This window comes from Neomonachus schauinslandi, chromosome 9, assembly GCF_002201575.2.
Source record: "Neomonachus schauinslandi chromosome 9, ASM220157v2, whole genome shotgun sequence".
Classification (NCBI taxonomy): Eukaryota; Metazoa; Chordata; class Mammalia; order Carnivora; family Phocidae; genus Neomonachus; species Neomonachus schauinslandi.
Window position 1 is genome coordinate 25,115,986 of NC_058411.1, and position 15,290 is coordinate 25,131,275.

At 51.7% G+C, this 15,290-nt stretch overlaps 1 protein-coding gene across 3 annotated transcripts in view; it reads right to left on the reverse strand.

Annotated features, from left to right (window-relative positions):
- The window catches only part of ESRRB (estrogen related receptor beta), a 105,136-nt gene that overhangs the window by 21,276 nt on the left and 68,570 nt on the right, over positions 1-15,290 (reverse strand). For 2 of the 3 annotated variants that reach the window (XM_044918150.1, XM_021679586.1), the window contains exon 3: positions 11,622-11,738. The exons of the other annotated variant lie outside the window; for it this stretch is intronic. In XM_044918150.1, the coding sequence (XP_044774085.1) occupies positions 11,622-11,738 (117 nt within the window). The remainder of the gene's footprint in view (positions 1-11,621; positions 11,739-15,290) is intronic. 3 annotated transcript variants of the gene reach the window in all.

Consider the following 15,290-nt stretch of genomic DNA (forward strand, 5'->3'; position numbering starts at 1 on the left):
GTAGGAAGGCAGTCTGACTTTGACCTCTGAGAACAGCTACAGTTCTGTCCTGCTTACTGGGCCAATTCCTGCCAGGCAGGCGTTCTTAAGGGCTCCTCACTGTTGCTAGTTCTGGGGTGCATCACTGCTCCTGACTGGTTCCCTCCATCCTGCCCACCCCTCTGTAAATAGTTCCTTCATTACATCCTCTTTGGTGACCCTGGGAGGGGACATCTGTTCCTTCCCAGCCCTGACCAAGACAGTGGGGAGGTGAGATGTGCTTGGTCACCCTTTCGAGGAATAGGGGGAAAGGCAGTGAGAATAGGAAGAGTAGCCAAGTCCACACTGAGATGCTCCATCACAAGGCCTGGAAAGCAAAGACCCAGGGCCCTCCTGGCTGTGGCTTGCTAGGCTTGCCTGGTGACTATGTTTGTTTTTGATTATGTTTATTTTGAGGGTAGCAACTGTGCAGATGCCCAGAGAGGTCTGTGCCTCCAAAGCAGAAGAAAGAAGCACTAGCCTCAGGGTCAGACCTGGATGTAATCCCTGACTCTACCTCTTAGCACCTGAGTTACCTTGAGCAAGTTTCCTCACCTTTCTGTGCCTCGATTTCTGCACCTGTACGAAATAATAGTATGTACCTTGTAGGATCGTTGTGAGGACTGAATGAGTTAGTACGTGTAAAGCACCTGAAATCCTGTGAATGGCACCTGGTAAGTGATCAGTAAGTGTCAGTTAATATTATTATTTTTATTAAAAATCCTGTTCTCTATTTCGACTGTATCACTATCAGCATCGTGATATTGTGCTCAGTTTTGCAAGATGCTACTATTGGGAGAAACGGGGTAAAGGGCACATGGAATCCCTGTGTATTATTTCTTACAACTACATGTGAATCTCCACTTATCTCAAAAATAAAAAGATTAATTAACAAGACTGTTAGCTGCTTGTGGAAATATAAAATGGTACAGCTGTTCTAGAAAGCACGTTGGCAATTCCTCAAAAAGTGAAACAAGATTATCATCCATATCATACATATCGTATGGCCCAGCCCTTTCCTTCCTGGGTACGTCCCCAAAGGAACTGAAATCAGGAACTCTAGCAGGTATTTGAATCTCAATGTTCACGGCAGTTAATACTCCCAAGAGTCACAAGGTGGAAGCAACCTAACTGTCTCTTGGCAGAAGACTGGATAAACAAAATGTGGTGTATCCATACAATGGAGTATTATCCAGCCATAAAAAGGGATGCTGTTCTGACCTGCCACAGCATGGATGAACCTTGAGAACATTACGCTCAGTGAAAGAAGCCAGACACGAAGGGAGAGATGTATGATTCCACTTGTAAGAAATACCTAGAGTAGACAAGAGGGCAGATTGGAGGTTACCAGGGGTAGTGGGGCAGGGAGAATGGGCACCACTGCTTCATGAGTACAGGGTTTCTGATTGGGATGAGAAAAATGTTTGGGAACTAGAATCACTGTCAGTGTGCTTAGCACCGCTCAATTGTACACTTAAAGATGACTTCAAAATGGCAGACTTTGTTATCTATATTTTGTCACAATTAAAAATACTTCACCTTCCTCAAGCTCGTGGAATTAAGTAACATAAAATGTGTGAAAGCAGCCAAGTGCTTGGTACACAGTAGGCACTTAATAGTCATTTCTTTCCTTCCATCTGCCCATGGAAGATGGTAGGGTCTGGCAGGAACTGACAGCCTCCTCCTTGGGAAGAGAGAGAAACACACCCCCTTAGTTGTAACTACATGAGTTAAGATACCTGGGGGAAAAAAACCAACAAAACAAACAAACAAAAAAACCCTTAAGGAAGTAAGGTTCAGAGAGGTTGAGTATTGTGCCCAGGAGCACACAGCTCCAGCACAGCTTCCCTCTGGAATACACCCACAGGGTGGAGTGCTGCCTCCGTCCAACCCAGGACAGAGGCTCTGGCTTGGCTTCAGCTGTAGGCCCCTGACCCCCACCAGGCTCCTCCCTGGGCTAGCGCCCCTCCACAGTGGCCCATCCCACCTCCCAACTCAGGGCACAGGAAACATTCAAGAAGCTGCAGGGCCACTCTGGGGCAGAAAATCCTTGGAAGGAGGGGGTGCCAGCCTCCCCCAACCTCTTGATCCCATCCGCGCTCATCTGCGGACCTCTCCAACCCCCTGCAGGTCCGTCCGTGTCCAGAGGTGGTGGCTGCCTCGTCCTGGATCAGATGTCCACTTGCTGACTTGATAAGAGCAGGCTTCTGACTTTTTTCTTAATGGAAGTAAAATAATTCCTGCTTTCCTCCACCTCCCTCCTTTCTTCTCATTTTCCCTCCCTAAGCTGGACAAGATCCCAGGCTTTCGGAAGTAAAAATAGCCAAGAGTGCAGGGGCACAGCCACCAGGGGGGCAGTTCAAGTTTCCTTCTTATCTCCCCGGGCACTAAAAATAACCAGTGAGAGCTCTGAGGAGCGTGGCCCTGCACCTGGCCCAGAGCCTGGCCCAGACGCTGCTCCTGTCACATTTCTCTTCCCACAGGAAACGTTCAGACCAGGCTGGAGAGGGGAAGGCCTCTGAGCCTGTGCGCTCCCCCCACCCCCACCCCCATACACACACCCAGCCCCAGGCCGCCTCTGCAGAGCTGCCGTCCGCGTCTAAAGGCAGGATCTCTCCTGACATTGCAAAGTGTTCCTGGTCAGGACCTTTCTCTTCGCCTGACCCACAAATCCCACCCTCTATTCAATGTCCTTGGTTTATGAATGATGTAAGCAGGTTCACGTTTGTGCAATGCTTCACAGTTTACGAAGCTATTTCCATATCTCATTAATTCTGCATAACAGTATTGAGGGAAGGAGAATCCATGATTATTGTTATTCCCATGTGAAAACTGAAGCTCAGAAAGGACTGGTAACTGGCTCAGGGACACACAGCCAGGAAATATCAGAGGGAGGATCTGAACCTTGACCTCCAAGTCCTATCTCCTTGGCTTTGAACTTGAGACAACCAGACTGTGGGATCATTGGGATGCCATGGAAAGCCTCTGAATGATACAGACTCTGAGTACTTATCCCTTGAGGTTCTGAGTCAGAAGGTCTCGGGGGGATGTCCAGGAATGGATAATTTTTCAATGTTCCTCCAGCGATTCTGATAACTTGCCAGGTCTGGGGAGCACTGTTCTAAACCTGTTTTATTCAGTACTGTATCTGACCAGTCTTCTTCCTTGGGGACTTAGGGTTGACTCTGCCTATAAGTTCTACCAAATTACAGCTGACTCATCTCTATGAAGAGGAAACCACCCAGAAGGTGATGTGGGTACCCACAGGTTGCGGGTCATGAGGGCATGCTGATGGGTGCCCCAGCACAGCAGAATGCCCTCAGCACTTATCTACACCCCTGCACATGCGGCGCTTCCTTTAATACCTGTCCTGCAGGGGGTTCTGCGTGACAGGTATGCTCACCTTGCTGCCTAGGACAGGATGGCTATCTGGGGCTGCCTCTTACCCTGGTGCCCTATCATAATGGTGAAGAGAGAGTCTCAGTCTCATGCCTGATTCACAAGAAGTCAAGGGAGCCTCGTAGGTGGATAAACCCACATGCTACCTAATATCCTCGGGCTTGTACCAATGGCTCCTGGATGGGTACGATGGTCCTGAATGAGGAGCCCTTGGCCACTCATCTATTAAATTATCCATCAGCTGCTCTCTTCTCTAGACCCTTCTCACTCAGGCCATCATATGCCCAAGGGCATTTCAGCAAGCCTGGGTTGTCACTGCATTCCCAGCTGCCAAGAAGATTCCACTGTGCACGCAACAGGGCAAAGCTATTTAGACCAGTCTCCCCTTCCTTTCCCTTACTCTTTTCTCCCCTTTGAGTAAAAGCTACAGGATTTGCTACTTGGCCAAGCTATCTACACTGAGTTGGAATGGGCTTCTTAAAAGGAATTCTCACACAACCAAGGAGACTAGCTACCACTCAGCTCAGGTATTTACCAGCAGCGCGGCCTTGGGCAAATTAAACTCATCATACCAGGCACGGCCAATAGCTGTCAGCTGTGCCAATGCCTTCCACTTCCTAGTCTGTGGCAGACATTGCTAATCGCTCACAGCACTCTTGCCTACCAATCCCAATTGTGTGTACGTCTTCAGATCATGCATCTAGGCAGTCACTCCCCACCCCACAACTGACAATGCAACTAAAGGCAATTTACCATCCAGGAGCCTGAATTATTTCTCAGGTTCTGTCTCTAAAACTCTGGTTCTGTAATCACAGGCCTTAATCTGACTTCAGGAACCTCTTAGGTGGGCTTCAGGGGTTCTGTGAAGCTCCTAAAATTGTCTGCGGAATTTTATGTTCAAGTCTTTGTGTGTGTTTTATGGCAGAATTTTCACTGGATTTTCGAAGGAATTCATGAATCTCTAAATCAGTAACAATTGGTTTAGAGGCTGTCACCGTAAAAAGCAGGCAAACAAACAAATGAATAAGTAATTTCAAGTTGGGAGAAGTTCAACAAGGACGTAAACAAAAGGATATGATAAGAGAGGAAGTGGTAAGAGAGGCCTTCTGAGATGGCACTTAAGTTTGGGCTGCAAGGATGAGGAGCCAGCCATGGGGCGGGCATTCCAGGCAGGGGAACAGCCCAAAAGCTCGTAGGGTGGGAAAGAGTCTGTCATGCTTGAGGATCAAAAGTAAACCAGTAGGGCTGGAGCAGAGTGAGCAGGAGTGAGGGGCCAGGAGAGAAATGGGACCAGACGACACTGAAAAGGGAGGAGGGGCTAGATCACCCAGGGTCTTGAAGGCCAGAGTAAAAAAATAAAGTAGAAAAACAGGGAAAAGGCTCAGGCAAGCAAGCACCTCACAGAAAAGGAATCCCAAGTGGCTAGTATGCATATGAAATATGCTTATCTGATAATGGAGAGAGTACATATCAAAGTGATAGTAGGACATCACTTTACGCACACTAGCAAAAATTTAAAAAGTGTTGGTGGAGGATATGGAGCAACCAGAACGTCTGAACACGAGTAGTAAGTCAGTACAACCGAATCAAGAACAATTTCATATCATCCGATAAAGCTGGAGATGCACATACCTGGCACTTCTATCCCCCAGACCCGAAATCCCTTACGCACGAGCACCAGGACACCAGGGCGCGTGAGACACAGCTCCCTCAGCAGCAGAAAGGGAAATCAAACTCCCCTAAACTCATCCGATGATCCTACGGTGCAGGAGTTTGCAAACTAAGGTCTTTGGGCTAAACCCAGTGCTTTGCCTGTTCATCAGAACACAGCTCTGTTCATTCATTTCTACATCATCTGTGGCTGCTTTCGCTTGGGGAACAAGGGCGGAGTTCCGAAGCTGCCACAGGGGCCTTCCGGCTAACAAAGCCTAAAATATTTATTCTCTGGCTGCCTCCTGCTATATAGCAATGCAAATGAATGGATTACAGCCCCACGTAACAAGAGCATTCGTCTCAGAAATACCATCTAAAATAACTGCGATGCAGAATATGAATAGTATAATGTCATTTAAAACAAACAACCCCCGCCCAAAAAATACCCATAGAGATATAAACATGATAAAACTATTTTAAAAAGCAAAGGAAAAACAATAAAGTTACCTCTGAGGGTAATGAAAATGGGAAAGGGCACAAAGGGAAACCTGAAGAGTCAGGGTAAATTTTTTTTCTCCCATTGGATGGAAGGTATCCGTATTCTTCATACTTTACGTATATTTTTGGCATGTATCAGTGATGGCCCGCTAAAATACGTTATTCCCCTTTTCCAAACCAAAAGAGTTTTAGCTGGACACATGGCATCCCACCCAGCTAAAGACTACAATTCCCAGACTTCCTTGCAGAGGTGTGGCCATTTGACCAGGTTCCACCAACGGGCTGGGCTGTGAGTGGAAGAAACCCGCGCCAGTTCTGGGTCCCATCCTTCCAATGAGCTGGCGAGGCTATGCTTCCTTCTGGCTGCCTGAAAGACGGTGATATAGTAAATGCTATCAACTCTTTGGGGAAGTTTTGTTGGAAAGGGGAGCAGGGTGAGGTAGCAGGAGCTGGATGAAGGTGAAGGGTTAAAATACAGTTGTGGGGGGTTTTTAAATTTTAATTTTGTTTTTATAAGGGGAGAATAAAAGTATGTTTGTGTGCTGATGAAAATGATCCAGTAGTGAGCAAGGGTCTGACGATGCTGGAAGAAGAAATGATACTACATGACTGAAGTCCTTGATGAAGAAAGAGAGAGAGTCAGAGCATAGGCAGGGAGACCGGCTTTTGACAGGAGCAGCGATATCTGCAAGAGGGGTAAAGGCAGGAAACAACAGGTAGGTTTGTGGATTCAATGGCAGGTGGGTAAGGAACTCCCCCACTTGACTGTTTCTATTTTTTCCAAGAAAATGTAAAGCAAGGTCATTGGCCAAGGATGGGGGAAGAGAGGCCATGGGAGATTCAAAACTCCCTCCTGGATCATGGAAGAAAATCAGTTCATAACATGATGAAGAATATCCATCTCCAATCAAGGACTGACATCCTACTTTGTGGTACAACTCCAGGGCTTTCCCTGAAGAGTCGGGAGCAAGATGAAAATGACTACGATTAGGATTCCCATTTTACAGAGGAGGAAAAGGAGGCTGACAGAGATTTAAGTAAAGCACCAGGACAGCTGATTAGTGGTCACACTGGGGTTTCGCTGGGTCTGTATGATCGCCGAACCTGTTATGTCATGCTTTGGCACACCCAAAGTCCTGCATGAACAGTAATAAGGATTCGGCACAGACAAGATCATCCCCTATGGCTTCATTCAGTTAACGTCTCCCCAACCAAAGGTCACGAGGTCATTGTGCCTGAACGGCCCAGAGGCTGAGGCCACGTGGGAAGATCTTGTGAGCTGTCAGACTTTGAGTGTGTACTCGCACACGTGCATGTGTGTGCGTCGATGCACATGTGTGTGAGATGGAAAGTGGTTGGGGGGGAGGGGATACAACTATACATCAGGGTTCTTGGGCTCTAGTTCAAAATTATTCTCTGAAGTGCCGGAGAGCTGGTTTGTTTCAGAACACTAAGGCATTTTGGAAAAGAAAAAAGAACTTTTAAAGGCAAGTCATCTCTCATCCTCTTTCTTCATTCAGAGGGCCAGAAAAGTGGTATTTCTGGCAGGGGCTAGAGGCGGAATACTCTATAAATACAAAGCCATTAAATCCCATGCAGCAGGAACCTGATCGGAGCCTCCTTTTAATTTCCTGACATGAGCTGGCCACTAACCCAATTACCCAGAATCCCCGCAGGAGCCCTCCCCGCCCGCCCAACAAGCACAAAGACAGTGAGAGCATATTGCATGGATGTCAGCCCAGCTTTCACTGAAATCAAATATCTTTTAGAAAACACTTGGGGAAAGGCGGGCAGGGGCCAAGGTATGGAGGAAAAGGAGCGGGACAGGGAGGCTGCCGGCCTGAGGCAGGTGAAGTGAGGTGAGGAGAAGGTGAAGTTCGCAGGACGAGCCTTCAAGGGAGAGCTGCTGAAAGCCCAGAGCTGTACTGTAGTGTGAGGGCTTCCTGAGAAAGGTAGCAAATGGTTTTCCAGGTTCTTCCACTGAGAGGCTGTCAGGCCACACCTTAGCCAGGCTGGGAAGCCCGCCTCTCAGGGGAGAGCATCTCCAGGGTTGTCCTAAGGGAGACGCTCATCCTGACTTTCGACCCCAGACGGGGCCAGCCTAAGAAGGATACCTCCTCTGAGATTCCCACCACGGAGTCCAGGAGGAAAATCAGGGCAGCCAGGATGCCCCGCCTAACACAACGGATGGGCTGCTAGAAAAGCTTAGCGCAAAGGAGACTGCCATTGAATTGAATACTAGAGTAACACGCCCAGAGAGGTGACATCGTAAAGCAGTGCCACAGTGGATTTCACCAAGGAGCTGTTCCCCCTGGGCCCCACCGTGACCTGCTGATGCAGAGCGGGCTTCAACACCCCCGCTCTACAGGTGAAGACGTGGAGGCCCGAGAGCGTGAGAACTAACATGCACGGCGAGGTCCCCTCAGAGCCAGGAGGAGGCCGCAGGCATCCACTCCCAACCTAGTGTGGATTTTGTATTCAAGGTTTTATGAAGAGAAAAATCACTTTTTTTTTCCCTCTGAAAATACAGACTTTCACACAGTGGATTTGCTTGAAGTGAGACAAACCTGTGGGCATTGCCTACATTGCTCAGTCGATGATTCCAGAGCCTATGGCAGCCTCAAGGCAGAGGCTGAGCCAAAAGAAGCCACACAACCAGATATCTCCCTCCCCGCTCCGCAGTTGCTGGGCCCCCCAAGTCATGAAGCAGTCTCTCAGGTTGTTTTACTTGAGAAAAGAAAAACTGGAAAAGACCTCCAGAGCTGCTGGGCAGAAGGCAGATGTGTAGGTGGGATGGGGAGGAAGGGGAGCGGGCGTCCCCATCCTTTCCCCAGCCTCCGGCCACCCCCGCGCCCCTGCACGGGGCCCCAGACCCCAGTCCCCGGTTCCTCCATGCGAGAGGCCCACTGTGGAAGCTTAAGGAGAAGGAGCAGCTCCCGGGAAGGCTGGAGTCTGCCTTTCAGAGTCAGGTCTGTGTGAGGGAAGGAGAGGGAGGCAGGGAGCCCGCGCCGCTCCCAGGGGCCTGGGCTCCTGCTCACAAAGTGGTGAGGGGACAACCAAACAAAAGCAGGAGTCAGGGCAGCTTCCAAGAGCCCCTGCCTGGCAGGAACCCAGGCTCCTCAATGAGGCAAGCTCCTCCTAAGGGGGCTGGTCCCCATGGAGCTTCTGATCGCAGGATCCCGCCAAGGCTCAGCACTGCCGGGGGTTGGGGGGGTGGACAGAAACTAAATGGAGGCACTGGGCTTTGTCCAGACTCGGGTGCCTTTGTGTCATCCTGCCCCCTCTGGATTTGGAACTGCCAGCACTGGGGTAGGGTGAGGACGGGGAAGGTTCTGGTGACTGCCCCCTCCTCCTCCAGGCAGAGCTCCAGAAAGGGTGTCTCCAGGCTGGAGCCATGCCCCTGGCTGCCACCGAAGAGAGAGGGCATCCTGCACCCTTTCCTGCATCCAAGTCCTGGGCCAACCACAGGGCTATTTAGAGCACAGGGAGGCCAAGGTTGGGGCCCCACCGTGCACGTCTTCCCCGAGGCAGAGCTTCTCTCAGGCCCACGTGCCCCCAGCACCCCCACACTGTAGTCTGGGGACACACAGCATCTACTTCGCTTCTCTGAAGCGGTCCACCAGGTACCTGAGCTGTCTTTGCCACCAGCGTGCACCTGGCCACACACTTCTCTGCCATCAGAGGGTCCCCCTTGGCATTCCCCCGTTCTGGAGGGCCACTAGGAGGCACTCCCACTCTCTTCCCAGTACTGGGTAGTCCCTGAGGAGAGTCTTCTTCAAACAGCGTCCTTAGAGACCCGCAGGGATTCCAAGTGGTAGTCCTCCTCTTGCCTCATCTCTCCTCTCTCCCCTGCTCTCCAGCTCACGATCCTGGGCTGAGGGCGGGGTGGCCTGTGGTTGGGGCAGACACAACACAGGGCATGGAGAAGCTCCAGGCTCTGGGTCCAGCTCCCCACAAACTGGCAGGTGGCTGGGGGTGGGAGAGACCTCAAGCCCCAACCTCTCTGCAGGACTCAATTCTGCCATCCTTAAAATCCAGGAGCACTGGTAGCACGGCAGCTCCCCTCTGCCCTAAGTTCCTCAGTTGCTGTGAAGTAAGCAAAGAGAGGCCAAACTACAACCTACAACCAGGAAAGGCCACTGGACGGCTGACCCCCAGCCTGACCCGGCGCCCTCACACCCAGCTTCCCAGAACAAGGTGGCAGCCCTCGTCCTCAGGACTTAGGAGCGAGGAGCCTCTCGCTCGAAGACCTAGACACTGTTAGGTGGTTTTCCAGCAGCACATAGAGGAGGAAGTCAAGAGGCCAGCACCAAAGCAGACTGCTGAGGGCCTTTATGCCTCAGTTTCCTCCCCTGTGAACCCCAGGATGCTCTGGAGGAGCAGAACAAGCCTGGTGTAGGAGTCAGGGGACCCAGTTCAGCCACTAGGTGGGTCACACCCTACACCAGGGTAAGATCAAAATTGTGTAGAATCAAAATGAACTAACTCACAACCTTTCAGCAGGTCTACGACAGCCCATCTTTAATCTAGAAACAGGACTGTTCTTCAGCTGACCCCCGCCCCCGCCAATAGAGCAGCTCACACATTTCTAACAGCTGAGTGGCTTTACCATCTCCAAGGCGGTAAATGAAGCGGCTAATGAGAAATGCAGTTGAAAGGCCAACATGCTATGTGGATATGGGGGTAGTTGAGGAACTGCTTCAGGAGCTTCTGTTTTAGAGGTGCACACGCTGGGCTGGGCTGAAGGGGGGTGCCTGAGATAGAAACTGGGGGAGGGGGTCTCTGATTTCCACAATAAGGTCCAGGTTGTCCTACCAACAAAGCATCTAAAATTCGTGCCTTCTTCCCCTGGAGGGGATGGGAGGACAATGGGAAGAGTGCCCTGGCCCTCAAAGGCTGGGCTGGGCTTCCAGAAGCCCCCTCTCAGTGAGGGACTATGTTCTAGACTCGCCTGCCCTTCCCTTTCTCTCCCAGCCTCTCCCCATCATGCGATCATCAGCACACACTTTTCCTGCCTCCTTCCACTTCTGGAAGGATCCCAGGGTCCAGAATCGTAAAAGCTGATATGTAAGAACCTCCACCAGCTCCCTCTAAAGCTGGGTTAGGGGAGAAATACACACACACACAAACACCCCATCCCCCAAAATGGTCCTGAACAAGGGTCATCCATCTGAGCGGATCAACAGGGAAGGTGACGAAGAGGAGCCCCAGAGCAGTGCTGTCCAAATAATGAGAGCCACATGTCATTTTAAATTTGCGAGTAGCCACTTTAAAAAAGGTAAAAAGAAGTGGGCAATATTCACGTCACATTATGTTTTGTTTCACCCAATATATCCAAAATATTATCACCCCGACATGCAATCAGTTTTTTAAAAATAATTACTACACTATTTCATTACTCTACTTTTTATCATCCTGGTAACTCTGGTAAGTCTTTGGAGCCCATGGCCTGCCAGGCCAGCCGGCTCAGCTACAGAGGAGGAGACGGGGAAGTAAGAGGATGAGGTGGCGGGGAACGTGGCGGTGGAGGGGGACCTCCACAAGGTGACAGCGGTGTCCTGCCCACGTGCAGGAGAGCACAGCGGCCCTGCTCAGGTGAAGAGGACCTGATGTGTCATTCTGGGCTTTAATGTCTCTGCTCTTTGTACGCCCACACTCAGGGCCCCGCCATGCGGGACGGCAGCATCTCAAGCCTACCCCTTCCAGGGTGAACGAGGGGCTCGCCCCAAGAGGAGGTCCTTCCCCAGAGGGCCAAGCCAGCTTTCTAGGGCCCAGGTGGGGTTTCCCAAAGGATCCAGAATGGGGAACTTCCAACACCTGCCTTCCTGACGCCCCGCGTCTGCCTTAGGAGTGGAGCTCTGAGGCCGCTGTAAACCTGTGTGCAGGGTGGTGTGTGGGAGACGAAAGGTGGACGCACCCCAGGGAGCAGGGTCCTCCCCTGGGATGCGGGAGGAGACGTCCAGGGTCTGCACTGGCCCGGGGACAGGAACACAGGGGCCTGAGACCCCCGGTGGCCTTGGCGAGAGCACAGCGTGGGTGTGCGGGCCTCTTACCTTCCTTCAGCATCCCCACTTTGAGGCATTTCATGAAGCGGCAGGCCTGGCAGGACTTGCGCCTCCGTTTCGTGATCTCACACTCGTTGGTGGCCGGGCAGCTGTACTCGATGTTCCCTGCAACCAGATACACACAGGGTTACGGGTGGCGTCAAGGGCCCCCACCGCCAACCGAAGGCCAGACCTACAAATGCCCCTCGTCCCGAGGTCCCCATAGGGCAGTGGCTCTCAAAGTAGGTGCTCTGCGGTGCTTGTCAAAATCTTTCCAACTCTCTTCAATACAGAGCTCCCAGTCCCGGAGGTCTGCGTGGGCCAGGCAGCCATAACCTGGAAGAATGGTCACCCCCAGCTCTGAAGGCACCACTGAGCTGGCATTTTATCCCAGAGAACACCCCCTTGCGCTGACCAGAATGTAGGTGCAGACCATGAGCCCCTGTGCCCTCCAGCCCGGGGCCTCAAATCATGGAAAAAGCCTCTCTGCAGCTCTGGGCCCACAGGGCCCAGGCCTCTCAGCCTGCTGACCGTGAGGAAATCACTTTCCTCTCACCGAGTCTCGGTTTCCTCCTCTGCAAGCCGTGTGGTATCTCCAAAATGAAAGATTAGCAAGATCATGGTTATAAAATTGCTTTAACAACTGTAAAACACTGGGTCGCCTGGCTGGCTCAGATGGTGGAGCATGGGACTCTTGATCTCAGGGTAGTGAGTTCAGGCCCCACGCTGGATGTAGAGCTTACTTAAAAAAAAAAAAAATTGTAAAGCACTATTCCACACTGAGCCGGTGATTATATAACCACAGTTCATTACTACAGAGGGTGTTTGTGATCATTTTCTGTCTCGCCCCTTTAATGAATTATAATAACGGCTACCATGAACCTGACCCATGCTCCCACTGTTTACATGCTCAATCTCCAGCCACACCGAGATCAGCCCCTGCCATGCAGAAGCCTTGCAGGAAAAGCTGGTTGAATGAGTCACCTGCTGAATCCTCATAGCAATCCCATGAAGTAGGTACTGATCCCCATTTTACAGGAGAGGCTGTGGCTGCCTAATAGAGGACAGAGCCTCTGTCCTTTGTACTCTTACCTGTCTACAATAACTTAACAAATATGCATTGTGCAGCTATAAATGCGAAGAGAAAAGCAATGGGAAGGAAAGGGGGCGCAGAGGGGTCGGCGGGGAAGACAACTGGAAGGTAAAACGCAAGACAGCAAGCAACCCCAGTGCTGTTTTGTTTTTTATTTGGTCTTCCCGGCCCCGGTCCCAACTCTGTGAGGTCCTCCAGAGCCTGTGGTTTTCAGAGAACAGACACTGAACTAAAGCAAACCTCCTGTTCCCACCCCATCCAGATGCCCACCTGCTGAGGGAGCATGGTGAAGTGATGCCCAGAAGGCTGCCTGCCTGCCTGCCACATCCCCCGCTCCTGAGGCCCCGGGACACTCCTTTGAAGCAGGGGTGCTTCTGGCCCATCTCACCCAGCAAGGACACTGCCGCACACAGAGCAGTCTTGGAAAGGTCACTCACAGCCTGAGACAGGGCTTGAAAGGGCAGTTCCAGGCCTGCCCAGCCTCTGAATCCCCCCCACCCCTCCCCCGGCCCCAACCCCATCCACTTTAGCAGTTCCAACGGTTACTTTTACCCTGCACCTGCTCGGAGGTGGGCCCACCAATGCCCCATTTCACAGACCCAGAAACTGAGACTAAGGGCGCTGAAATGAGTTACTAAAGGCCACACAGAGTCCCTGCGCCACCCCTGCACCCCACGAGAAGCTTGGGGAGACCAGAGAGGCCCCTCCCTGCTGTGAACCCAGTAGCTAAGGTGGTCTGGAGGAAGTCAGGGAGGGGACTGCTCTCCAGCATCCCTGTGCCTCAGCCTCCCCATGTGGCATATGGAAAACACTGACTCTTGGATTTTCTGAGAGCCAGCAGGAACCAACTTCTACCCCTGACAAAGTGCTCTGAAGTAATAAAATTATTGAACCCCAAATGCAAGGTGAGTGCTCACAAGAACTTAGTAGCCTTAGCCCCCTTTTGTATTGGTGAGGAAGCGGCTGATTTGCCTGGGGCACCTTAGATCTCCATCTGTCTCCCCCCCACCAGGCCTCACCTTATCACCTTTCTCCCGCCCACTTCCTGTGGGGGAGGGGAGTCTAGAAGTCAGCCTCTGCACGGGAGGGTGGGGGAGGTCAGGAAGGGGAAGGGATAAAGATTCTGCGTGCCCCTCCCCTCTTTTTTTTTTTTTTAAGATTTTATTTATTTATTTGAGAGAGAGAGAATGAGAGAGAGCACATGAGAGGGGGGAGGGTCAGAGGGAGAAGCAGACTCCCTGCGGAGCAGGGAGCCCAGTGCGGGACTCGATCCAGGGACTCCAGGATCATGACCTGAGCTGAAGGCAGTCGCTTAACCAACTGAGCCACCCAGGCACCCGCCCCTCCCCTCTTTTATCCAATGCTATGCCCATCCCTGTCTTAGTTTGCTCTGGCTTGTGTGACTTCTGGCAAATAATTTCAATATTCCCATAAGCGCGGTAAATTGAAAAGATGAACAGGAAGAAAACACAGATATAAACTAACTCATCCAAGTCTATCCTGGCTTGGAAGGAAAGCTCTGTAGAATTTGGTCCCGGCCGCCTTCCCACCCCACTTGTCTCTCTTCAGCCTTGACATCCCTATTGCTCTCCACAACGATCAGTTCCTGGAACTCAGCGATAACTGAGGCTTCCAGGCCTTTGTTCCAGTGCTGCCTAGGGCACTCCCAGTGAGCTCTCTCCACCACCTCACCTGGCCGGCCTACACCTCCAGGGCCCGCTTAAGATGCTGCTGCTTCTCCCCCCTGTGTGACTCCAGGTGCCCCCCACACAGCAGGTGCTCCATCCACACGGACAAGGGCTCCTCATGAAGCAGCCACGGCTCTGCTTTTCCTATACGGCCTCCTTCCTTTCCCCAACAACTCTGGAAGTGAACACCTTCTTTTCTCCACCTTAGCGCTGAGAGAGGTGAGCGGAGTCCAGGATGAGGCAGAGCAAGGACTTGAACCCAGACGGTCTGGCTCGAGTCTCGCCCTGAACCACGGTGCAGTGAGCTCACGGGGCCCGTCGCGACGCCGCATTCACCTGGCAGGTAACTCACGCTGCCTTGGGAGGCCACTTGCGTGCTGCCAGCTCTTCACCTCCACTGGTCTCGGCTGCACAAGCAGCCTGACATCCCTTGGAGGAGGATGGGTCCCAGGTTTTGCAGGGTTGTTGCTCGAGCAGGGGGTCAATAACTGTCTGTCGATTTGGCACTGGTGCTCTCCCAGGACAAGAGGACTGAGCGTTAACAACAAGAACCTGAGCAACGTTCTTGACCCCGTGTGTGTGTGTGTGTGTGTGTGTGTGAGAGAGAGAGAGAGAGAGAGAGAATTCTAATTTTATTTATTTATTTTTGTTCCTTTCAATTTGTTTTATGGCCCCAGCGGCTGGCTGCCAGCAAAGCCGGGCTGGTGGCCTTGCCTTGTAATTTCTGTAAGTGCCTCCTCAATAAAGTGATGAGATTAATTCATCAGAATTCCTGTGGTCTCCGGAGGGCAGCTAGGAGAGCCGGGAGCAGGGAGGGGCGTCTGTGGAACACACACACACACCACCACCACCAGCAGCTGAAGTGTGGCAGGTCCGGAGGTGGGCTCTCATGGGACA